The sequence below is a fragment of the Motacilla alba genome, chromosome 6 (assembly GCF_015832195.1).
Source record: "Motacilla alba alba isolate MOTALB_02 chromosome 6, Motacilla_alba_V1.0_pri, whole genome shotgun sequence".
NCBI classification, from domain to species: domain Eukaryota; kingdom Metazoa; phylum Chordata; class Aves; order Passeriformes; family Motacillidae; genus Motacilla; species Motacilla alba.
The window spans coordinates 30545535-30572158 of NC_052021.1; the positions used below are offsets into that span (position 1 = coordinate 30545535).

At 43.0% G+C, this 26624-nt stretch overlaps 1 protein-coding gene across 2 annotated transcripts in view; it reads left to right on the plus strand.

The window, feature by feature from the left end:
• Nucleotides 1-26624, plus strand: part of GRK5 (G protein-coupled receptor kinase 5) — a 150731-nt gene that overhangs the window by 99371 nt on the left and 24736 nt on the right. The window contains exons 4-6 of one of the 2 annotated variants that reach the window (XM_038139935.1): nt 3776-3853; nt 21748-21848; nt 24754-24846. In XM_038139935.1, coding sequence (XP_037995863.1) covers nt 3776-3853; nt 21748-21848; nt 24754-24846 — 272 coding nt within the window. Of the gene's footprint in view, nt 1-3775; nt 3854-21747; nt 21849-24749; nt 24847-26624 lie in introns of both variants that reach the window. The other variant, XM_038139936.1, reaches the window with a different exon arrangement.

The following is a 26624-nucleotide window of genomic DNA, read 5'->3' on the forward strand; positions in this document are numbered from 1 at the left end:
CAAGGCCTTTCCCATCAGAAATGCCAGTTTGTTGGTATCAACAAACTCATTAACTCAAAACGTGTTTTCAAACAGTTGAAAGGGCTCTCTTTGCCCTGCCTTTAAATTTGAAAAATATGGTTTCAAGTTCACTTTTCATTTAGAAATGTGAGTTATTATGAATCCCAGCTGTTTGGGGTTTTCCTTCCAATTCTCAGTCACAGATTTTAAATCTCCAGCAGAGGCAAGTGCAAGGACAGGCACTGAGGACAGAGCTATAACAGGGCAGAGCCTGGAGTCTGAGAAAGGACTGAGCAGAGAGATATTCTCAGATAACAGAGGAGGGAGCTAAAAAAGTGGAGGTGAAAAATTGGGACTGAAATGCCATTAACCTCCTACAGATGCTCAAAAGGTGATTCCAGTGTTCCTGACTTTTACCAAGAAGCCAAAACTGCTCTGGTGGGAGTGTCTGTTCCCATCTCCATCTCCTGGTGTGTACAAGGGGTGATGATTCCCTCAGCCATGCCATGCTGCCACAGGCAACCTGCTGTGGGAGAGCATCCTCTGACATCTGCAGAGAGATTTCTTTGGATATGCTTTTCCATTTTCACTTATTTTTAGCCGTGCAGTTTCAGGAGCTCAAATAATGTTAAGGTGAAAATCAGATACTCCATAAATCGCTGTGTCAGAATCAATGGGAGCCCCTGTGGGGTCCCTGTGGCATTGCCCTGTAGCTCTGCATCCATCACAGGCAGCCTCCAGCCCCCAAACCTGAGCTGTCCCTGAGCCTGAGTCCCATCCCACAGCCAGCCACAGGCTAGATGTTGCTCCCTTTCCCAGCTGAAGAGCATTTTTCCATCTGATCTCTCTCAGCCCATCCTGAGGGCAGCTGCTCCAAAGGGAAGGACACTTTGCACTCCCATTCCTCCATCCAGCCACGGCTGCTTCTATGGAAGAAGGAGCCACCAACATAACTACTACCTCCAAGAGAGCAGCCAGAAGAAAAGTTAGCAGCAGACAGTGGCCAGCCCACATCCTCTCGCCATTTGGGCTGGAGGATCTGTGCCTGCCCACAGAAAGAGCCTTCCCTGCAGCTTGTCCCACGGAGTCAGGGTGATCGTAAATCCTCCCCTCATTGCTGGGCTATGAATAGGGCCCTGTCTGACCTAACTAGGGCATGGAGAAGCTATTAGACTTCAGAGCAGGAGCCTTGAAACACATGCCTGGATTCATCAAAGGAATAATGGAAAATATTTTGTTCCACACGGATTTTAAGAAATGATGTTATTTCTAGCAATTAGGGATTTGCAAACTAGCAGTGCTTTTGAGTATTGGGAAAGAAGGGGAGGTGTCTTGTGATTTAAGCACAAGACCAGGAGTTGAGGACCTTGGTGGCTTCCCAGGCAGGTGGCAGAGAGAGCATGGGGACATCCCTGTCTGTCTGCTGTAATAACAGGTCATGGCTGGAAATGCACCAGGGTCTGTTGCTGAATAGCTCAAAAATGGCACTGAAGGGAGAAATAATAATGAGCTTAGGAACAAAATGGAACAGGCTTCTAGTGCAGACCTACAGTGAAATCAACACTGTGCACAGTTGGAGCTTATGGTTCCTTCTCACATCCTCACTTGTCTATCACTTCCCACCTTCGCCGCCACCATGTCACATTTCCTGGGAATGTCAAATGCTAGTGTAATTAAACTTTCCTTTCATTCTTTGCAGCCTGTCTTGAGGCAGAATGAGATCCTCTGTATATGTATAGGTGTGCATTTAGCTCTGCATATGTTGGATCCCATCGGGAACTGCATTTCAAGGCATCCAGTTCTTGCTGAGTTTCTGTCTCCTGGTCCGTCCTGATTTGTTTCCTGTTGTACAGAAAGTTCAGATGGGATGTAACTGGTAGAGGTTATGTGTGGCAAAAACGACAACAAATTTTTCAGCAGCTCTCCTGGTGCACTTCGAATAGGAGATGATGACTTATAATCAGGTTTTACTTGGTTGGGAGACAATATATTATCAGAGTTTGAAAGCAAATGAAGGAGAGAGAAATCATGGAGAAAAATGCTGCTAAGATGCTCTAAGCATTTCAGAGTTTCTGTACTTTAAGAGCTGAAATGACCCATACTCAGATACCATCTAAAAGGACAGGAAATTAGATAAAAGATTTTTTAAACCCTTGTATTAAGTTTTATGAGAACCTAATCAGTTTCATCCCCAAAACTGTCACTTAAAAAGAAGTACTGTACTTGTGGGTTTTAGTTTTTTGTTGTTTTTTTCATCATTTTTATTTGTGGCCATTATCATTTCCCAAACCAAATCAGATCATAATTCCAGACTGTTCAAGCAACCTGCCATGCCTGTGTGTAGATATGCAGCTCCAGACTTGAGCTGCAATAGCTAAATGAGCACTGGCCAGATAGAAGGGGAATAGCATTATTACTACATTGTGGTTTCCATGTCATTCCTAGGTTTGCTTAGCTGGGGTATCCATTACAGCCAGCCTGCAGATTTATTGCATCCAGCCTGGAGCAGTACATACATCTTCCAGCGGGCAATAGTTCTGAAATTTCTTCTTCCAAGTGTTTGCCAGTTCAGTCTGATTTACCTTTTTTATTTTTTTTTTTTAGCTTCCTCCTCATTTATCATCACAGACAGCTTGTATTGGACCAGGTTATTTAATTGGCTTGGCAGGATTTTCTGGGATCTTTTTTTTAATACAGTCATGAAAGCTGTTCGGCTGTCATCTTCTTTTTTAAATTTTTTTTTTTATTTAACTCTGGAAAATATTTTGACCTGAAGGCTAAAGCTTCACATCCCAAGCAGTGCCAAGCAGGAATGTCCCTAAGAACTTGTTGTCATTTAGCCACTGGGGTCCCCTGCAGCACGTTTCCTTCAAATGCCTGCCATGGATCCAAAACTGTAGCTGAAGTGATTAATATCTTCATGGTACACACATTGTGCTTCTTCTGTTTCTAATGTAAACAAAGCTCATCAAAGTCAGTAATGCCTCAATACCTAGAGCAGTCACAATTTTAAAATGGAGATAGACTTTGTGTGTGGGGATGGGATGCTCCCTTTTTTAATGCACTAGGGAAGCCAAAGAGAATTTTGCTCATGGTACCTATTGCTCTAAGTGGTCTCTCTTGTTTCCTCTTGGCCTAAGAAATCAGGAGGGACTGAGCCAAGGGCCTCTAATAGTGGTGGGCAGGTCTCTCTGCTTTGCACAGGTATTGTTAGACCAAGGTCAAGGCATAAATGCATAGAAAAGACAAATTTAAACAAGCATTTAAACAAAAAATACAATACATGGAATAATATCTATCTATATATCTATATATATATATATATAGATATAGATATGTATTTTTTTCACCTGGCACTTGAAACAGCACTGTGGCAAGGATTAACAAACATTCACTTTCTCTACCAGTCAGAGAAATAATTTTACCTTCTGTGTTCAGCTTTCTTCTGAGCAAAACCAAATGAAGCTGATGTCTCTTGTCACTGAATGCTTTCTGAAAGCTGGCTTTGCAAGGTTATAAAATATAAATTAATTAAATGGTATTGGTGTTAATTAAGAGACAAAGCCTCAGAAGATGCACCGCTAGGGTCTGGTCAAAATGTAATGGAAGGTTTTTAATAAGATAGTGTGTTCAGGCTTTACTTCCACCAGAAAATGATATTTGTCCTTCAGATTTTTCATACAGAGTGTTCTGTTAAGGCCACATCCAAAATGAAGTTATAATGGTGAAATATGAGTGCAAATATTGACTTTTATTTTTTATATATCTGTTCCAGGCAGAATATGAAATTGCTCCAGATGAAAAGCTGGGAGAGAAAGGAAAGGAAATCATGATGAAATACCTCACCCCAGAGGTAAGGGGCAGCCAAAGTGGCATTACTGAAGGAACGCTGCAAGGCACACCTTTACTAAACAAGGTTGTTACAGGCTTTGTAAGCCAGACTCCTAAAATTTATGGTAGCAATCTCCAGTGAATAAACCTGCAAGTCTTACACAAATAGTCAGAGAGAAAAAAAATTATAATGCAATCCAGAAATGGACTTCTAAGGATGAACTTGACTTACCAGGGGCTTAATTCATCTGTGGATGAGCAGAGGGCTTCTCTAGTCTCTTCTCAGTGTACAAAGCTCTGCATTGAGGTGTAATACAAGAGACCTGTTACCAACAGATGCCCCAATTGTTTCCTATCCAGCTCAGAAGTGGTGGTGGCATTTCATATTCTGTTGTGTCAAAAGCACAGGCAAAAATGGTCTTTCATAACAGACACTGTATTTTGGTACAGAAATTTCTCCACTCCTCCCACAGCCCCATTTTCCCCAGGCTGGGCAGGGACACGCAGGACTGACAGGGGACAGAGGGGTTGGGAGCTCAGAGGTGCTGTCACCCATCCTTGTGTCCAAGGTGGGTCCTGAGTGTTGCCTCTCGTGGCTGTAGGAAGGAGAGGAGCTCCTGGGAGCAGCAGTCCACAGGGTGGCACTCCAAACAGAGACACAGGATGTGCTGCTGGAATTTGGGACGGGCTGCTCTGGGACTAACCCTTTTGGGGGGGTTACAATCATTTCCTGACCACATTTCACCTTTGCTACACAAGTCACTGCCAGTAAGCAGTAAACATCCAGCTTCAAACACAAGAGCAGCTTCAAACACAAGAGCAATCCTAGGAATTTTCCTAAGTTGCTTTCGTAAGAGTAATCAAAGACGTACAATTGCTGCTTCAATTATTTTACAAAAGTAATACATTTGACCTTCAGGAGAATTAATCACATTTTTGGCAGATGTCTTTCTAGAGTGCTTAAATGGTACAATATGTTTTGGAGGTGCAGGGGCAGAGCAGACCACTCTTTTTCCACTCAGTCATTTTCCTACAATAAACTTTGATGCATACTTTCAGTTATCTCAGGCTGCATTTTGGGATCTGGTTTCATTTACTGAGCCTGGCTAGTTTCATGTGCAGCCATTGAGCACTGCCAGTATGAGTTCCTGCTGCCCATTCATTAGGGGCATGAAGTTCCACTGCTTTTAAATCCCCCAAAGTGACCTTTTGTCTTAAAATTCCTATCAACAGAGCAACAAACTCTGAGGGAAAATATTTCCCACTGCTCCAGCTCCCATCTGGAAAGGGAGAAAGGCATTTTGCTGATAGCAGAGCTAGTAAAGTGAGGGGAGGATAGCATTGCTTCACTTCAGCCAGTCTTGCTGCAGGTTTCCAAAAGCCCTTCACTGCTGTCCATTGGCTCTCCTGCAGGCCATGGTGCAGCCAGAAGCACATGGAATAATTTAGTGAATGTGCAGTGAAGACCAAGCTGAAAACTGCTGCTTCTTCATCAACAAAGAACGGTGGTGTTACAGGAAGGAAAAATACTGGGACTCCAGAGCTGGAGTTTCCATTCTCTGCTGTGCCCTGGACTTCTTATTTGACCTGTGTACCTGGTTTCTCAGTATGTAAAATTGGCACAGCATATTTACAGTCTGTCCTGAGACTCTTCTGGTGTTTGGAAGTTACCTTAACAACTCTGAGCAGAAGGAAACTGGATGACCTCCAGTGGTCCCTTCCAACATCACCCGTTTTGTGATCCTGTGAAACACAGAGCTACTCTCCTTCACTTGTAATCTAAAACTGCCTCCCTGCTGGTGGTGCTTTAATGTCTGCATTGCTCTTGCTGCACTTTTGTTCCTTAATGAGAAACTTCTGCTTCTTCCCAGAGGGATGGGAAACCCTGTGTAGCAGAAAATACTTCCTGGAGGCAAGGCTGACTGTGCTGTAACAGTGGGTTGAATGCTAGACTTTCTAATAGGTGTCCCATGAAACAAATACTTAAAAAACTAGAGCAAGGCCTGGGTTGATTTAATTTCATTTTAGATACCTAACTAAGGTAGTCAGGTTAGGAGTGCAGATGGCCTACTGTCCTTCCTTGTCAAGAAAGAGAAATAAGTATCTCCAAAGGACACATTGGAAGCTATTAGAAGTCAATGATTGAAAGGACTGATGTCTGCAGTCCAAGCAGATGAATCTGGACCCAAATGTCCTAATGGAACATCATCCCGGCCAGCAAAGAAACCTTCTTTTCATTGGAATCAGCATTTCTCTATTTAATTATCAGTCCCTTGAAAGGTACAAATTGCTGCTGTTTCTGGAGTCTTCTGCTTTCAGCTGAAAGCTCCTTTTAAGTAGGTGTGTGTCTGTGCTTCAAAGAACCTGATTGTCTTGATACAAAAAAAGCGTGACATACAGCTTGACTGATAGAATAAAATTACAGGTTTAGTTCTTGGACAGATAATTCAGTCTTGTAATGTGAGGAGTGTTTTTTCCCAGAGTACAGGATCAGAAACACAGTGAAAACAAAAAGTAGACTTCTTGCTCTTTAATATTTATAAATGATTTTCAGTTCTTGCCTCAGCTTTTAAAGGGCATACATATTTAACATAAAACGTGTCAGTGTATCACCATTCCAAAGGGCATTCATTTGCATAGGGAACATGCACTTTATTTAATAAAGCATACACTTCTTGCACAGCAGAAAGGAAGAGAAGGCACTTTCCCAGATGAACAGACATCCCAGCAGGACTCCCAGCCCCGTGTGACTCACAAAGTCACTGCCTGTGAGACGTCTGCCCTGAGGCCACTAGACAAACCCTGCACTTGCCAGGATGGTAGAGCAAGGAGGTACTTTCTCAAGTGATCACAATTCAGGCTCTCCACAGCTTTGGCATCCTGAACAGCCCTTACCTGCTTGTTGGAAAATTGAAATCTTAGTCCTGGTGGACGAGCAGGTCAGGCTTCCACCGTGTCCCTTACCTACAGGCAACAGGAGTGACAAATCCTGACAAATGCTGGCACCTGGAAGGAAACGTGGGTGGTTTAGGTGGAAGGAAACATGGGGGTTTAGGTGGAAGGAAATGTGGGTGGTTTAGGCCTCTCAAAGAAGAGGTACATGGGAACAACCTCTCTAAGGGTCCTCATCACTGGAGGTTTTCACGATGCTGTTGGGCACTGGATCATCTCATCTAGGCTCCCTTTCCCATGAAGGGTTGGACCAGATCATCTTCCTACCATGCTGAGCTGTCCCAGGATCCTGTGTACTCAGCCCTAGGAAGTCAGTAGCATTCCCTCTCTCTTGCCTGAAGTTCACTGAAACAGCCACATCCAACAGCCTGTTCTGAGCTCTTTGGTGGGAGCACATGTGATCTCCACACTAGGAACACCAAAATACAAATGTTTTCATAGCTTCTGTAGCAGCTTCACTTGAGAGGTGAGTAGAAGGGCAAAAAACCCACAGGAAGGGTGTCCTGTAGCTGAGGGAAACATTCTCTGAAGAATTATTCCTCCTCCGTGCACAGGAGCTGCACAATGGTTGTCACACCAGCCAGGTCAAGGTTTCTTGACTAGAATCTTGCTTCTTTAAAAAAGGTTTTAACAATTTCCATGAAAAAGACACTTAAAGCTGCCTTCTTGACTTCATAAGCCCCTAGGGCAGAAGTCCAAGCCACAGGAAGTCTGAAATTTCTGAGGTTGTGAAATATGATGGTAAAATGAATTGGTCACAAATATTTCTTCCCTGGTTTTTTCCTAATCTCAGCAGTTGAGTGGAAAAGGTTCAGTTTTAGGTCCAGTTCCATCTGTAAATGGCTCCATTGAACTGTTGAATTAAACTAAACCCAACCTGGCTTCATTACCTGACTGCTTCTTGTACTGGAAGAGCAAAGAGATATATTTACCTTTGTACTGCTTTTAAATTAGAGTTTTACGTCTCCATGCAGCATTTTTTCCTTCCTGCCTGACAGCTGCCAGGCCTTACTCTACTAAATCACTATCCCACTATTTGCTTTTTCACTGTAAATCACCTTGAGAGACTTGAAGAGACGCTATATAAAACTAAATTGATTTGAAATGGCTCTTAAGACAGTCTCCATATGCCATTATAGTTTATATTTGGACTCAGCTGGGTACTAAAAATGTTACTGAACAGGATGTCTAATGTGTATTGTTATCCCCATTAAAATACTTCACAGAATATGAAGAACAGCAACAACATGAATTTTCTTATCTGAATTCCTGTCCAGTACCCTTTCCTCCAGGAAATGCACAGAATAAAGGCCATGTTTGCACTTTCTTTGCTGCAAGAGGTTAGCTGGGCACAGCAATAACCTCCTTACACCAGTCTAAGGCTATCAGTGGGGATTTTGGTAAACAAAACGATGTCTTTGTTTTTATGAACAATTAAAGGATAAGGAAGGGAGGGAAAAGTCCCTTGAAAGGGCCTCTGGCTGATCAGCAGTGCCTGGCCTTCCACTTGTCTACTGGGTAAAATGTGCCCTTCTCTCAAACCAGTTGTTTATGGAGAAGAAAACATCTCCATAAGATGGGTGAGATGAAAGTAAAATTACACATGAGGCTTTCTGCTGGGCCAGGCCACAAGGCTGAGCCAGGCTGCTGCTCACAGACGCCTCTCCCATCTCTGTGCACCACCAGAGTAGTTTCCTTTTGGCCATTGCTTTGATCTTGACAACAAGGACCTTTGCCTACCTCCTTGAGATTTCTTCCCCTCCTTCCTATTTCCACCCCCAAAATAAATGCAAACTTCAGCACTTGTGCTTCTGGGTGAGTCATCTTTGCTGATCAGTGAAGTTTCATCTGTCACTTCTTAATGATTCTGCCTGAATCCTGCAGGTCACACCATACCAAGAATTGGATTCAAGTCCTGAGACTTCTTCCTCTACCTGTTTAGTTTTCCTAAATGCCTCCTAGGGAACATGTTATAATTAGTTTTTGGGATGGCCAGAACAAAAGCTGAATGCCACTCTAAGGGAAGCAGTGGAAGATAGAAACATTAAGCTTCTGTAAAGCAATCTGTAGAGTTTAATGCAAGACAGAGGCTCTGTGTTTTGAAAGGTGAGCCTTCAGGGGCTGTTTTCTACATTGTTATCTCTCTCCAACAAATTCAGCTTATGTCACTTATATCCAGCAAGTCATCTCTGTCCCCCTGTAAGCTTATTATCTTGCTGATAAAAGGCCAACACAGTATCTCTTTTCACTGGCTGCAGTGGATGGCCCCTTCAGGCTTGGTCCAGGAGTTATCTCCACAGCTAGTTTTCAAATTTTTCTAAACCCTGTGCATTTCATTAATGACCCAATTGAAGTAAGCAATGAATGAGGTGCCTGTCTGTCCACAGTGTGTTACATGGACTCAGGATGGGCTAGAATTATTTACTCGCTCAAAGCGTTATTCACTGCATCCTTTGGGCTCCTATTAGGAGACTTTTCAGGATGCAAAATGCTTAAGTAGAAATCCTGGCTTCACTTGAGCCAGGAGAATTTTGCCATTTAATTAATTACCCTGGGACTTTGCCCTTTGCCTCAATGGATTTCTCATCTCCCCTTTCTATTGACTTCACTACTCTACGAGCACCATTTTAGCCAGACATGATAGCATTACTTAGGCTTCTGCTTTGCAGCTCACATAATCAATACATAATCCAGTCTCCAGAGAAATCAATGGATAATTCCTGTTGTTGCAGAGACAGCACGATCAATACCTCTGCTGATCACTGTGTCTGAGTCCAGGAAAGTACCTTCTCAGTGGGCTCTCTGAAAAAGCTCATCTTCCCCAAGTTCAGTTCTGGGAAAATATCTGGGTGGCAGAATGGCAACTGTGTTACTCAAATTAATGCTTTCTAGTCAGAATTTATTTTAATAAACATTTGTCTGTCACTGAGGCCAGGCTGTAATGTAGTGTGGTAGGGAATCTGAAAAATCACAGTGCTGCCTTGATTAGGAGTCCCTTTGCTGTGGTCTCAGGCAAAAAGGCTTTTTTCTCACGGTTTGCTCGAGTCCTATTTCCTCATCCTTTACCCACTGTTTATAATACAAATGTTAGTTAACTAAACACTTACTGAGGGCTTCTGTCTCTTGCAGTGGTGCCAAACTTGCAGGAGAGCCTGTGGAAACAACTTGGAGCCTGCCCTGTCCTGATGATGCTGCCCCAGAATAGGTCCTTGGGTGGTCCTGTGTCCCGTCCTTTAGGCTCAGGAAGGGCTGCATTTGCAATGCCTTTGCTCAGGCTGGTAGAAGGTCTGGGCTGGAGTCATTAACTCCTCTGGTTCTGTGCTCATCAGAGCTATTGAAGCTCTGCTTCTCTTTCACTGTTCTTCTGGAGAGGTTACACCCCCCAGTGCACATGCCTCCCAACTGTTTGTCATTTTTGGTCAGGAAAAGCATTGGGAAGTTTTGGTCATTGAGAAGAAGCCTTCTGGCTTCCCTGTGCTTGCTGGAATTACTCTGACTTGACCCTTTGGAAAATGGAAACTCGATTCCGCTAATGGATGTCAAGCACACATGTAAACCTGGCTTACATCTGCCTGTGAGGCAGGGCAGGCCCCCAGCCTGCTCCAGCTCCTCTCAGAGAGCAGCCAGCCCATCCAAAAGGACTCTGCAAACAAAGAGCAGATCTGCTCAGGATTATCTGGCAACAGGAAGGCTCTATTTGCCTGCCCTTGGCTAATGAATATGCTAATTAAAGTTTCCTCCTCCCTGTTTCTGGGGTCATCTTTTCCCTATCCCCTCTGCATGCCCCTCATGAGTTATATTTGGTTTGTATGGATTATCCAGTAGCCAGGGAAGTTAATTCTGAAAGACTTTCAGGTCCATTCAGCTTTCCCAGAAACAGCCTCTTCTGCCTGAAAAATTTTGCTCACATGGGAAAAAAGGAATCAGCCTTTTCCAGCTGTCTGGAACACTGACTTGTAAAACATCCAGAAATCTGCAGGAGATGGCTTTTGTGTGTTTGCACAGGATGACATTAAAATAGACCTCTGGTGAGTCCAGCCTCTTGCATTCCCAGCACTCAGCCTTGGAGGCATCTGGATTGGAGAGATGAGATGACTCTTTCTGCCCACTGGCTACAGGGAGCCTGGGGAGACTCTGAGTGTCTCAGCTTTTAGATGATTAAAGTGTGATGAGGTGAATTCCATGCTAGGTGTCATGCAGAATACATTGAATTACCTTGCATGGCGTATCCACCCAGATTTCTGGGCACAATTTCTCAATAGTTCAGGAGTCCTTTGAAGACCTGACCTACACAGTCCATCCATTCCCCCTCTTGCTGCAACTTTGCTGGTTGGTTCAGTTTCAGATTTCTGAAACTAAAAGTATAATGGATCAAGTAATGTCTCCCTGAGCTCAGGATTCCTTGTGCTAAACTCAGAAGCAGTAACAGGGAACCCCATGCTGGATCCCAACAAAGAGAATGGAGAGGCACATGGTGAGAAGGGAAGTTAATCACACCGTATTTTTCACCTGATTCCCTTGTAATAGGAAATCAGGATTCTGGAAAAACATCTGGAGACTTCAGCATCTGAGTAACCTCACATGAACAGGTCAGGCAAATTCCAGTGAGGTGCCTGAGGCTGACACCTTTGGTTGGGATGATGCACCTAGAAGAATCAGTAAGCTGGTAGACTGTGCTATTTTAACTTGGAAACAGGAATCACAGGGTTTTAAATTTCACAGAAAAAAACCCCATATATTTCATTTCCTTAGAATATTGCTTGATAAGTGTAAAAAGGGAGAATTTTTAAAAGTATTTTTACAAATTGATTTAGAAATAACCAGCATATTTTAATTGTGGATATGTGACACTTCAAGCTATTCATGTTTAATATTTTTCCCAGTAATCTAACAACACTGAAAAAAAGTAATTTAAGCTTGCCAAGCTTTAGCTTGTATGCTAATTTATTTTTTAACCAAGTCACACTCTGACCTGAGTCAAAAATCAAGCATATAGCACATTTATTGTCCTTGCACTGATGTTGTTTGTCCAACAAGCAAAAGTGAGGAAGAGTGGAATATGCCACTGCAAACAGCATGTCATTCCCTACAATAAATGTCTTCCCTCCCACTTCCTTGCAGATGGCTCTTACCATATGATTGCTAATGGATTGTGTGATCCAGGTGATGTGGGAATGCCCTGTTTCCAGCAGTGATTTTGTTTGCCTTCCTGGGTGTTTCCAGTCTTTCTATGAGTGGGCCACTGGCTCCTGCCTGATGTTTGTGTAATTTGTTTCCTAATTCTTTTCAAGACCTTCCCAGATTCTCTTTTGGACTTTCATTTTTTCATTCAAACTTCTCGGGATTTTGACCTGCTAATGGAAAAAGATGAGGGCAAATTCTATAGAATCCCCCCCTGCAAGTGGTGGCAAAACATCACCTCGGTGTGGATCAGGCTTCAGCCTGCAAGGGAAGGGTTACTCCTGTTTACAGCCTTGTGTCTCAGGAGTGAATTCAAGCAGGGATCTGTTTGTTTTCCTGCAAGAAAGCCATTCAGTAATGTTGAGGTTGTAAGTGAGTGTTTATCTGTTTAGGAGTTGTTGTTTTTTGATTTTTGTTTTGTTTTTTGTTTTTTTTTTTTAATGAAACAAATGACATTTGGTTTACCAGAGGAAGCCAAGCTATGACTATTGCAACATAAGGTTGCTTGCTAATGTTTAGGCCATCCATCAGCTCAGGAGGATGTTAAAAGGTAGGAAGGTCCTGATAAGAGGCTGGACACTGGATGTTATCCAAACCTATTAAGCCCATGTGACAAGAGAAAAAAACTTCCTGAGAAGAGAAGCTTTCAGAATTGTCCTGTCATGTTTGCTGCTAGTAATAGTTGGAATACACTGTTCTCCCAAAAAGCTTTATCAAATATCTGCCTGCTTGTAGCCATGGCTCTGTTGGGCTGCTAATAAAAGTGATTCTGCGACACTCCAAAGGATTGTGAGCAGCCTCACTGTGGGGTGGACAGAAAATCCTGCTTGATATAAACCTTGTCTTCTCTGTTCCTTAAGCTGCCCTCCTCATCCTGCTGACAAGTTATTTCATCTGTTTCCATCCTTTAATCTGGGTGGAAAATGCTTTTAAGGCAGAGAAAGGGCAACAACAAGCAAAACAAAACTTTCCCTTCCCCTGCTTTGAAAGCAAATTTATTTAAAACTATTTCAGCTGGCTGGTTTATGAGCACCCCTCCACCAATAAACCTATTGTCTACAGAAAAGAGGAAAAATGTGTTTCTTTGGTGAAGAAACCTCTATGAGCATGTCTACAGAAAGGAGGAAAAATGTGTTCTTTGGTGAAGAAACCTCTATGAGCATGTCTACAGAAAGGAGGAAAAATGTGTTCTTTGGTGAAGAAACCTCTATGAGCATGTTTCTAAAGAATTATTTTAAAAGTATGGGTAGGAAAGGACTAGGGTTTGAAGATCCAGGAGAATATGCTGCCAAGCACTTCTTGTGAGGCCAAATTTCTCACTGATTGAAGTCGAAAGCATATCTTCTGTTCTGACCAGTTTAGAGTCTTAAAATAGGCTGTACCAAAAGCCCTGTAGCTGGTTGGGATTGCGGTGAGTGTTTCTGTTTAATTGAAGAGTATGAAGTCTGCAGCTGATTCACTGAACTTGCAAAAGGAGATGATGAAGCAACTAAATTTTGTCTCATGGGACAATTTGTTATTTCAAAATTACTTTCTATGGGGCTTTGGGTGTTTAAGCTCTGGTCACCAATAGGAGCCAGGAAGAATTTTCTCCTCCTTGAGCCCAGGCAGTCTTTTCCTTTGTTGCTCCGAAACTCCTGTTGTGGTTATGCCCCCAGATTTCTCTGAATCAAATAAGTCAACATTCCAAGGAAACCACAGTTTGGACAGAAAAGCTGTATGTAGGAAGCGTGTTGACTCACACCATTTGCATGGCAGTTGCTTGTTTGCCACTATCAGGAGCAGAAGTGCGGTTTCTAGAAAGGAGCAGCTACAAATATGTCTGCTGAGAAGAGGAAAAACAAGGTATAGCCAGAGAGCAGGCCCTGTTGCTGACTAACAGGAGAGCCAAAAAATAATTCATATACTTCCTATGCACTTGTCAGAAGGGAAACCTCAGAGGCTGCTGTTTTCCCAAGGAAGGGCACTGTTCTAGACTACAGCTTGTGTCCCAGCTCCAAAGAGGAAGGATGCTGGGAACCCAGGCAGCAAACTTCTCCTTTTTCTGCTGCTGGGCTTGCTGAGGCACAAGAGGCAACCCAAGGAGTCCAGGGCAAGTGAGGGAGCCTGAAGCTACTCCAGATCTACTAGCAGAACGGAGGTGGTAGCATGGCCCTTTGTGCAGTGTTGGTACAGCCCCTCCAGGCTAGAACATGCTCAGCTTCTTGCTGAGGGCTCTGCTGTCTCCAGTCATTGTATTTCTCTGTGTGTCAACATGTGTTTTGATAGTTTAGCAGCATATGAGGGAAAACAGATTTGTCATGACTCCAGATCAGTTTGCAGCTACAAAACAAACCCCACAGCTGACAGGCACTGATGATTTGCTTCATTCAGATACAGCAAGTGATCCTGCCCTGGGTAATGGGATTGGGCTCAATATTTTCTCTGCCATGGACCCTCTCTGCAATCCTGATGAGGTATTTCATGTCTTTGGCCCCTGCTCCCGCTCCCAGGGCTGGTGAGATTGGTTTGCTTTGGAAGCTCTGGTTCCCATGACGTGTCTGTAGTGCCTGGCACTACGGGCCCCCATTCTTAGGTGTCATGTCTGCACACTTGTAATAGATAAATTGCTGCTAATAACACAGCTGCCTTCCACCATCCACCTCACTGCCAATTCCTACATCTGTCCTCTCAAAGCAAATATCCTGGAATTATGAAGCCTTTTGCTTTACTGGTTCTCCTCATGCAGACCCAAATGACTGTGGCAAGGAAAAAAAAAAGTAAAAAGAAAATGCAGAAGTTGATTAGTTAAAGTGTTGCAGCTGTTCCTGATGTAGAATTGGCTGTTTACTACACATGCAGCTCAAACTGAATAGATAAGATCAGACACAGGGGAAGGCAAAAGAATGTTCCAGGATTTCTTTGTGTAACACCAAAAGGCATCAGGAGGCTGTGTGTGCTGTGGCAGTGCTGGGATCCTTTCCCTCACCAGGAATGCCCAGCCTTGATTTCCCAAAATGTAAATACAACTAAGACATTCCATTTCCTCATCTGCTGCTCTCTGAATTTCTTGACAGGACTCAGTGATCCTAAAGGTCTTTCCCAACCTAAAAGAACTTTGGATTCCCCGTCAGTCCCTTCCCACTTTCCCTCAGTCAGTCTCTGGCTGCATGGTTGGAACTTCCCTGGCTGGAGCTTAGACTGCTGGATAAAGCCAGAATTTCCAGGTTTTCGTGTACAAACTCTTCTTGTCTGATCATGCATCATCTCACACAAAAGTTCATTTTAGCCTGTTTCTGTCATAGTTTTGAGGTCTCTACTAGTAGCAAGAGTGTGTGGAGATTTTCAAACAGATTAGATGTGGAACATTGCTGTCAACATCTGAAAACGCACATATCATGAAGACAAATGCTTGGAAGGCAATTTGAGAGGCAGCTCAAGAAAAGTTACAGCTTGAACTTTTGTCCATTGACTGAAACGTTTTTAATTGTTTTAAGCCAGTTTGTCGTGGAATGTTTTCATAACCTGAAACATAACATATGCTGCACGTTATTTATTTTACGCAAGTGACTTTTAAAATAACTCATCATGTTTCAGTATCAGCTGCATGCCTGAAACTTGCCAGGAAAGCAGTTGTGTTTGTGACAGAAGTTTGCATGAGGTCTATTCAATCTAAAGAGTGTGGAATCTTTCTGGTTCATATAGCTTCTGTAGTGATGAACAGTTGTGCTGTAAGACACCCTGATGACTCACATCCACTGGCAGGAGCTGGTATGAAATGAAAGCCTGTACTTCTAGGTTTCCATTCTTTATTCACTAATTGCAAGGGACAATTGGACTGATTTGAGGAATCTGAGCATCTCTAGCTTTCATTTATCTCAGCGCGACTTCTTTGATTTCAGTCACAGGTGATGATCAAATCTTCTGCAAAACATCTCTCTCAACCTCCTGTGCACTGTTCTGTAAAATATTGTGAGATTGCCACCTAGCTCATGAAGACTTAATCCTGCAATAAAGATTTAATGTTTTGAGGTTCTTAGATGAAAGTCACTGTGTAAGGGTGAAGAATTACCTCTGAACTATGGACCTGCTCTGTTTCTTACAAAGTCAGTCTGGCCAAACTCAATGCTTTCCCTTTTTCTGGTCTGAACTTCAGGGATCTGCAAGCCATGTCATTTATTTTTTTAGGAGACAGTGATGATTGAGACAAGTCTTTGAAGCAGGACTGTTAATTTGCAGAGAAGATTCTTCTTCCTTTACTCAGAGCTACAGGTTTCCTTTGGTGAGCACTCAGCAAACAAACTCCCTTCCTCATCTGTTCTCATGGCCATGCCATGTGCCTGTGCTTTATGAAGGCCAGTGTTTTGCAAAATCATTGGTACGAAGGACTGGGAAAGGGCTCAAGAGCCTCTTGCATTGAACAGAGATCAAATACACTTAGATGATCAACAGATGTCTGAGTGCCCTTGGAGGTCTTTCAGACCTCTGAGAACAGATTCCACAATATTCATAGGCCTGTTCTTCTGCTTCCCTGTGTGAAAAATTAGAATAAAAAGCCTTCATATCCAATTAAGTGGATTTCTTCACATCATTCCCCCAGAGCAGAGCAGAATATGCAGAATAATTGATCCCTGCCCTTTTTATTAAAAACATATCTATATTAAAAGACCTTTATCTAGTTTCACCCTTGCTTTTCCAGCCTAAACAGATTCTAAAATTCCTCAATGCTTTCCTCTGGGCTTTTTTTTCCTAAGCTTGTTTCCCAACACTCCAGGCACTCGGTGCTCTTGTCAGCTCTCTGTAGGTTTCTCAAATGGTGATGACCCCAGCTGGATATATGTCTTTAGCTGGATCCTCAAGACACCCTCTCAGTCCACATTGTCATTTGGGCACCTGTCCCACGGAACCAGCAGCGTTACACACGATGAGCCACCTCTGCCCACGCAGGTTTGCCTTCTGTGTGCGTGTGCTCTGAGCTCTGGGAAAAACTGGGGACACCTGCTTCCCACCTCACCCCAGGCCCACAGGTGTGAACCCCAGCTGCTGGGCTGCCAGAAAAATGCTTCTGAAAGTGCCAGCCTCTGCTTGCTGGCTGTCTGCTCTCACTCCCACAGGCGTGGAGGCGACGCCTGTAGCGCACCACGTCTTGACCGAGGTCGTGCGCAGTAAATGTTTGGAAATGTTTCTTATCTCATAAGAAAAGGTAGAACAAATAACACATCTGTTGAAAAAGTAAAAGAGAAGGTCTTCTGAATGCCTCCCTTGGTACTGCCAGCGCTTCAGCTTGTTTGATAAAGAGTTTGATTTGCTGATAGATCAACAAAAGGTCTGATGTCCCCCACACAGTCGCAGGGGAAGCACTGAGAGTTGCTGAGAGTCGCATGGCAAACACACAGAGGTGACTTTAGAGAGGTTTTTTTAATGACTGTCCTGTTCAGTGAACTCAGCAAAGACTGGGTCTTGGAGGTCTGGGTGAAATAGCCTGTAGCAAAACTTACAGAGCTGTCAGAAAAGGAGAGGCCACGTTTTAAAGAGTAGCAATGCAACATGACATTCAAAATAACAGATGATGGGGAGTCACAGAGCCTGGAAGCTTTCACCTGATCTGAAACAGACTTTGCTACTCTTCAGTATTTCAGTGGGATGCCAGGCCATGGGCAGCACCAGACACTGCTGCTGGACAGGGCTCTGCTGGCATCAAGACCTTTTGTGGGCATGAACACAGCTAACCCTGAGTAAGTGTGAGACATATCAGCTGTTCTCATGCCATTAATGGAAAGGGAAGAGCATCTGAGAGGAACTCTTTTATAAAGACAGAAAAAAATAAAATTTAGAAGAGAAGACTTTTCTCAGGGTGGGCTAATGGCACTCAGAAGTAACTGAATATCCATTTCTTGTTTCTCAAATAACCACTAACACAATTCCTAGTTGCATTCTTTTTTAAAAAATTAAATGGAAGAGTATCATAAAACTGAGCTATTGCTATGCCAGCAAAATATTTTTAGAGAGGTTTTCAGTTTCTGGCCGTAAAAGAGAAGGTACCGGAGGTAGGAAATTTTGGTTAAAACCTGGTAAAAGTACTGTGGACTTTTGGACTATTATTAAAATGTCTGATCAATAAGGATAATGTGATAAGAGAAATTTTCATTGCAGAAACATCTTGTGCTGCCATGAATCTGGTTTCAGTTCCATCAGCTTTATCCTAGTGTTAATCAGTTGGTTTGACTGGCAAAATTTCTGATTACATTATTGTAAGTGAGATCAAGAATCTCTTTCTTTGCCTTCAGGAAACAGAATAGCCATGAGGGGAAATATGGAACTGTACTTGTAACTCCCCAGTGTTTTGTTTTGAATGCAAGAACGTGTAACTGGTTTCTGCAGGTGTTTCTGAAGAGTTAGCAGAATATTCTTTGTCACAAGCTCAGATGTAATGGTCTTAATCATGGTGTATGGTCTCCTAGCTGCCACAGGACATTTAATATGTTGGAAAAGGTGTCTCTGTTCCCTTGTAAAAGCCAAGTTTGCTTTTACAGCCATTGCCCATAATGCAGCAGGAGAATGGTGTTAATAACCATTTCATTGTGGCTGCAGAAATCTTCTGCACCTCTCCAGGGAAGAAGCAACTTTTTCATCTGTAAATGGCCGAAGTGTTACCTTTGGAAGCTTTCACTCTTGGGATCCAAAGGCTTCCTTGCACGCATAACCTGTGCTACCTAATGGTTCTCCAGGGGAGCAAAAGTAGGTTGGTGGGTTGGGTTTTGGGTTTTAATTGTTTCTGGCTTTGTTTGAACTTCTGAAGGCTGTGGGGATGCACAGTATTCACACAGGGAAAGTGGCAGCCATGGCTGTTAAATGGGAGCAGTGGGAACTGGGAAGTCTCAAGGAGATTCTCAGGAGGGATCCTACAAAGGCCCTCTGGAGCTGCAGGCAGAGTTGGGAAGGGTTGGGTATGTTCTTCCCAGGCATGTGGTGCCCTGGCCTCTGTGGAGGGCTGTAGAACAGCACAAAATGTTTTGCTGGGTCTACAGAAGCTTTGGAAATGATCAGCCTTTGTTAAAAAAAACCAAACCTCTATTCCTTGTTATAGAAAATAGAGTGGTCTAGGGAAGTGTTTGCATGCACTCGAAGGCTTTAGTCCATGCACAGGATTTCAGTGAGTTCATGTCTTTGCATACCTTGATGTTGTTACCTTGCTCCCAGTTTGTGCAGAGGAAGTAAAGACTCAGAGGTCAGCAATGAGTGGTTTTGAAAAACCAAGTGGTGACTGGATGTCCCACACACTTGGAGAGAGGAATCACAGTTTGTGTCATTTCTAAATACTTCCCACATTGTCTTACTATTTCTTTTGCTCATTCTTCCCCCCCTTTCACTACAAGAATTTAATTTCCTCTTTATGAATAAGAGTTAGCTGATGCTTATAATTTATTTTTTTAAATGTACTTTGATCTCAGACAAAGTTTGATGGAATTAGTACTCTAGTAATGTGTCATGGCCATGATCTTTAACACTAACCTCAAGGCAGTTTACCTTCCACTGGGAAATGAATTCCCAATGGGAGATGAAGTTGCCTGGCATGAGTAAGAATCAGGTCACTTGGTCTAAATGACTAATTATGCAGTTTAGTACTTAGCTTTTGGATTCCTGTTTTGACCTCTAAAAGCAGAACAAGTTCCAGATGTAGTCAGTAGTAACTTCAGTTAGAGGCCCCAGTGTGGATTTTACTGAAGTGCTGCTCCATTCACATCAAAACCACTCCTGGTCCACAGCAGCCCCAAAACTGTGGAGTTCAGGGGTGTTTCTGTTCCCTGTAAGTCAGAGAGATAATCATCTTGAACCAGGCTTGGACCACTGGATTCACACAGCCACCTACCAACTTTGGGCTACCAGTGAGCATGTGTGTGCAAATGTGATCCACTGAGTGCATAAATTGTAAATTAAAGGTATTCATTCATCTGGTTTCTAGCCAAAATCAACTGAAATACTGCTAATCATTAGGCTTTTGTTCATATCTGAATATTGCTTTGAAAGCCTTTGCTTTAATCTGCTTTCCTGTCTTTTCCCTCAGTAGTTTCAGTGTTGTAAGACTGGAAAACAGGAGGGTTTTTTGTAGTCCTTTCATTGCTTCCCTCTTGCCTTTACTTACTCTCTTAAACCAAAACTGGGACTTAGATTTCATTGTGGGCATGTATCGTTACCTCAGTTGTCAATCAAGCTGAGAAAATCTGGCTTTGTCTCAGTCTCTACCTCTGAGATGTTAACATGAGGGGCTGATCCACCTCTCAAAGCGTTAGACTTCTTAATTATTAGTAATCTACTCTGTCTGTGATTAAAAGTGGGTGTTCCCTAGATGTCTTTTGCTGAGGAAATGGAGGAATATATTGAGGAAATGATGAAACATTTCAGTGAGGTCAGAGGTGTCCCCAGCACGTTCTGCAGATTGTCTGTCAAGGCTGAGCAGTGAGAGTGCCTTGCGCAGCCTGCACAGACAGTTCTGTAAACCATGTTCCTATTTAAAAACATTCATGTGGAACAAACTTACTTTTTCATGTCACAACCAGGATCATATTCACATTTCAGCAGTGGGAAGGAAAAGATAAAAGACTTAATTCAGCTTTCAACATGCTGGAGATTTTCTGTGGCTCCACCTCTGCCCCTTGCTCTGTCCTCATTCCCAGTGTTTTTGAACTCTGCCTGCAGTGCATTTCAGTGCTTGCCAAGACATCTCTGACTAGGGGTGAGTTAATGAGAACATCTGGCCAGGAATGAGGGATGATGCTCTGTGCCACACCCACTCAGCACATCTGGTGGTTGTGGGCATGGACTTACTGAGGGACCTTACTGAGCATTAAGGCTTCTGCAAGGAAAGAGGATTTTGCCATCTATGGCTGAGTTTATTGAAAATACCCAAATCCAATTGGTTATATAAAGGGACTTTCATGTACATGGGAGAAATGCCTATAAATAGGTGCACACACACGCACAAATACACACTTTGTAAGAAAATTGCAGTATATAGTCAATGTGTAAGAATGTGGACTGCCTAAAAAACCTGTCTTTTTAGATAATTAGTCCCAAAAGTCCTAAACTGGTTAGCCATCAAGGCATATTGCAAGAGACCTGTCTTTAGTAAGGTTTGCAGGGTTGAATATACATTCTCTCCAAAGGGAGGAGAGGATGAAAAGAGTATATGTGGTTTGTTGGCAAAGTTCCTTTTTGAAATTATTATTTTAAAGCTGCTGCATTATTTTTGTCTAAGGATGAATTAAGGTGTCCAGATACTTTTGCAAACATCTTTTTTATATATAGATAGATGTAGATTTTTATCAGTAAGTACTGATGCTCTGCTCTTGTTTTGCTTTGCTGGTAAAAAAAGCAAAAAGAAAACATGGATTTTTCAGAGAGCACAATGAATCACCCAAGAAGTGAAAATACTGGGCAAATTCTCTTTTGTTTAATAGAATGGGCTGTACACAGTTCAGGCCAGCACATTTTTCATGGGATGCAAGGGAGCAGTTCAAAGAATTGGCAAGGAGCGGGTCCTGCATATTCATGAGGCTGGGCAAGGAGGTGAAAGTACCGGAGAAGGCAGAAAAGCAGTGTGAGGATAGAGTGGAATGTGGAGCGAGTTGCCACGGTATCCTATTTTACTGCTCTTTGACGTAAAGCTCCTTTGCTTTTACACAACCGCTGGAATTGAATGGAAGCAGCTCAGGGGCATAAATAATGAATGTGCCTCTCACACGTTAAGAGAGCAGAATCTGCACCTCGTCGGAGAGTTAATGTGCCCCTCTCTTCTCTCCCCAGTCTCCAGCCTATGTTCCCGAAGTCAGTCAAGAACTTATCCAGCAGACAGAGGAGAAACTCGAAAACAGCCCCTGCAAAGAGCTGTTCTCTCCCTGCACAAAGTAAGTATCACACGACACCCGAAGATGCCAGGGCTGCGCCAGCAGCTTGTGAGCAATGTGACAGAGAGGTAGAGACATTTCAGCCTGAACCTGAGGCAGGTATCTTTGCTCACAATCCTAGAGGCAGAGCTGACAAGCGGTGAAGTCATTTCATCTGAAGAAAATATAATAAATATTTCCATGCCATTATATACCATGCACACAGGCACTTACTGTTTCAGGTATTTGACAGAGTGTTCCAGCCAAGTAAGCCAGCCGTGGATTTCATGCTGTGTGAAAAGAGCTACAATGATAATGTATCCAAAGAAAACATCTCTGTTTCAAAGTGAATAAAAATTAAGTGGCTATACAGTCCATTTAGACAGAGGAATGTGCAAACTTGCTCTGCATGGCTTTTCCAGAAAATCTTCACCAGGAGAACGGGGCTTTTTTAATGCTTTCTGTCTGCCTGTGGCACTCAAACCAACGTGCATTATTTCCCCCTTTGTCTGGGAAAGGGCTTATCAGTTTCTGCAGCGATTTGTGCCATTATGTGCTAAAGCTCCAGGTATGCAATCTGCCTTTGCAAACCCTGCCCGGAGTGCATCCACGCCAGTAGATCATAAACCAATAAAAATATGAACAGGAGGGATCATGGCACGCGGGCCCGTGCGGTTTCTGGCTGAGCGCGGTTTGTTTTCCCTGGGTGATGTAATGGGGATTTGTAAAATTTGCTCCGCTGTCATTCATTGTTTTGACTCATTTCATTGACCTTTTCTGGTTCCAGTTATTCTTTGCGTTGGTAGGAGCTGTGGGTTATTTCTGGCCTTCCCCTATAGCACGGGCAGTTTCCTTGCATTGGCCTGGTGTCCCGTAGAGATGCTCTGTGACTCTCACCAATTGTGGGTGCCAGTCCCAGTGACAAAGGCAGAGCTGTGCTCCACACAAACCCCCCTGGTGCCTGTTTCCAGCTCTCAAATCGGTTTGAAAGCTGACAGTTCCCTCCAAAATGCATTTTGTTGTTGCCAAAGAGGGGAACTAAAAAGCAAACAACTGCTGAAAGGCAGCTATTGTTCTTTTAAAATACGTGCAGCTTTTAATTAACTGAATGGAAAGGGCGAGCATTGGGCACCACTTAATGCAGGCTCCTTCCTTCATCCCAGCTGAAACCCAGGAACGAGCCAGGTTTGGGACCTTGTTAATAAATATGCTGATCATCTCACACGGACTAAAATGAGGTCAAAAGGAAGTATTAAAAAATTGCTGTTGGTATTTACTGGTGCTGAATGATGTTAATTTTGGAAGGGTTCACAGTCAGACCAGAAAAGGGAGGCATACATACAAATATGAAGCCTGCTGTCCTGGAGGAGCAGGGATGGAATGAGTTCCATTCACAAATTCATAGATAAAAATCAGTCTGCAAGAAAAGTACATGTATGTAACTTCTGCTTTTAGCTTTAATATTTTGACTGTCTGCTCCTGCCCTCCTCCAACATCACCTAGAATTCTGATGTTGAATTTGGACATTTGTTAAAGCAAATTAAGCCTTACTTTTTATTTTATTTTGTAATCTTTAATGCATTAAGGGAAACTGTTATGATTTGTGTCCAGTCAAAGCTAATGAAGACAGCAACAATTTGACTTGTGCATGCTGAACATGTGCAATTACCTGCCTTCTCCAAATTGATGGCACAAGAGTTACAAAAAATAACAATATTGTAACAGCTGAGAAATTCTAAAAATACTAGCTCATGAACGGGGAGGAACTGAACTGAGGAGACACATTACTCAGGGTGACTTGTTTGCTCAGAGAACTGCCCCAGGGTAAGACACAGACCATCCATCCCCAGACTAGAGCAGTCATTCAGAGAGGATTTCCTCCTTCCAGCAAGATCTGGAAATGTGTCTGAATGCCCTTAGACACAGACACAAATATGTCTGTATACACCCAGACAGAAATGCTCATTTCTTTGGGCACTTTTCACCCAAACCCAACTTGTGTCCTGCCAATGCTGCCAGCAGAGGTGGATGCAGGAGCCCCAGCAAGCAAAGCAAGAACCAGCACCAGCAGTTGTTAAACAACATGACCACCTTCATTTTAGGCAGCTCCTAGCTCAGCCCATGTTTTCTTAGCTCCAAGCCTTTGGCTTTTCTGATGGGATGCCTGATGCTCTCTGGCTGTTTGCTGCCTGCCACAAGCAACAGACTTTCTTCTCACATTTGCAGACTGACCATAAAAAGGTCAGTCTTTTAGTCCTTTATTCCTTCCATTGTGCAAAAGGCTCCATCCACTGCGTGAGCCCCAAAATTCTTTTCTTGATCCAGAAGCAAATCCACATCCCTTTCAGAGAAAGAAAGAAAAGTTCAGACTTTTCTTTCCTCTGTTTTACTCCACAAAGTATATAGCTGTTAGGAAATCCCCTTTGACTTTAGTCACGTGTATAATTCTTCTATATAGCAGGAATTGAAACTGATCTTTTTGCTCAAAATGATGCCTCAGATGGTCTCTTTTTGATAGAAATGGGCTTCAGCCAGAAATTTTCTATCCAGATGTAAACATCCCTCAAAGTTTAGGAGCTCAGTTCCTGAGGATGTTGTTTCAGTTTACTAACAGAAGCAAAGACATTCGCTGTATGATGGCTAATAACCTCTGTAAAAGTCCATTAAAGCCAGTGGAAGTTGCCCTAATAATTTCCAGCAAGCATCACCAGTATTCAGCTTGTATGAGGCTTCCTGTTATGAAATACATCAAGCACATCACTTTGTTTCTGTATTGAAACAGAGAGCAAAATAAAGTGCAAAATAAAGTAGAAATAACATAATCCTACCGTAAAAGAGCTCTGGACTTTTCTCCTCTTGTTTTATTTCTCTTTTGCTCAAAGTTCAGGATTATAAAATGCTTATATATCCTTTTCATCTGAGATAGATCTGTCCTTGACCACCTCAGTGGGGAACCATTCCAAGAGTATCTGAACAGCATGTACTTCGACAGGTTTCTCCAATGGAAGTGGTTGGAAAGGTAAGTGTCACAAGACTTTAACTTTTTTCAATAAAAATAAATAAAAATGTTTATTTTTTACTTTCCATGCAAAGTCTGTCAAATATGCTCAATTTCTCACAGTTGAGATAATGTTTGCTTCTACAGCTCAAGTGTTGGACCATTTAATGGGCTTAGGTACATTAAACATACTAGGTATGATTAATGTACATTCAGCAACTTCAGCTGTCTTTCTGTCTAGCTGCCCTCTGGATGTGGTGACTTTTTGTCTGGACCAGTTGTCACTGTTACTAAATCACTCTAAAGAGAGGAGAAATGGCGTATGGGTCCTCTCACTGTATTTATTGGCTGGAAATTCCTGAGCACATTTAACAACCAGGCAGCCTTAGTGGGTATTAATTTGCAAGGAAAGGGCTTGTGCCTTTCCCTTGTCAGGGAGTGCTGAAGCAGACGGTCACTGCTGGGTGACAGTGACCTTGAGCTGGGAGAAGCCCCATTTTCCACAAATGGCATTAATTACGGCGGATGAGCCAGGGCCGGATCCGTGAGCGCTGTGTGTCAGCAGGACGCCTCCAGATCAAAGGAGCTGTGCCAGTTCCTCTCCCTGGAAAGCTACAAAGCTGCTGCTCAGGAGGGGTGGGCAGAGGGAAGAGCCATTTCATGCCAAGACATGCTCCACATGCCATCTTTACTGAGCCCAGCATTTACTCTTCCATTTCAATTAAAAAAACATCGGGTGATTCATCTCTAGCCAGGCTATTTCCTATCTGTTTTCACATTAGGGATAAGGAATTTTTTGCAATGCTTTGAGGATTTTTTTTTTCCGTTCCCCAAACAAGTGTGACAAGCTATTGGATATGCCTGGCTTAAGAAGCTGGGAGAATTGTTTTTAGGATTAGCAAAGAGATGTTAGTAGCATGGAGTGATCAACAGCTCCAAAGGAGCAGTCACAGAGTCCATTTATTCCAGGGACATTGCTGAACATGTAGTTATCACTACTAATTGGTGCTTTTAACCCCAAAAGCATTTGCAACAGCCTCACAGAACACTGCAAATAACATCTTTTCTAGTTTTTTACTGTCTGCATACTATTCTTCCCCAACTTTGGCAAACAATAAAGGGCATTAATGAAAGGATTCACTTCAGCAGTTATTCTTCATTGTCATCAACCTCATCATCCCTGTGGTGGGAACAGCCACGTTACTGTGCTCCCTCTGCCGGCTGGCTGCCTGCCAGAGGGGAGCAAGGAGAGCAGGAATGTTCATATCCACTGCTGGGATCCCTGTAAAAACCTCGGTGCTGGAAAAAAAATGGGATCTCGCTGAACCTGCAATTCTTCTTCTGTCGTGTTATAAAACTTTTACAGTAGCAAAGTGAAAGTTTGGTGTAGAGTTGGAGCCGTTCTGGTGGAGCAGATTTTGTGGGAAGCCTGGGAGGTTGTGTAGGGACCATGTCAAGTGTTAGGGAGCACTCTGCCCTCAAGGACAGACTTATTTAACCTTAATTTAGCTCTTGCTCCCTTCTTGCCCATGATGCTCCCCCAGGAAGCAGGTAGCCCAGAGGGAATGGACTGGCTTGGATCTTGTCTTCCTGCTCTCCCAGCCTGCAGATGTCACATAAATCCACCTCTCCCAGGATTATTTCTGCCTTTGAATCATATGAGTTTCATGTTTTGTTTAACACAACAGAAGTATTTTCTGGTGGTTTGAATTTTGGATCTCTTTTTCTCATCTTGCTGGCCAAGCAAAGCAATGTATTAGCCCACCATATATGTCATGGAATTAATATCTTACTGGAAG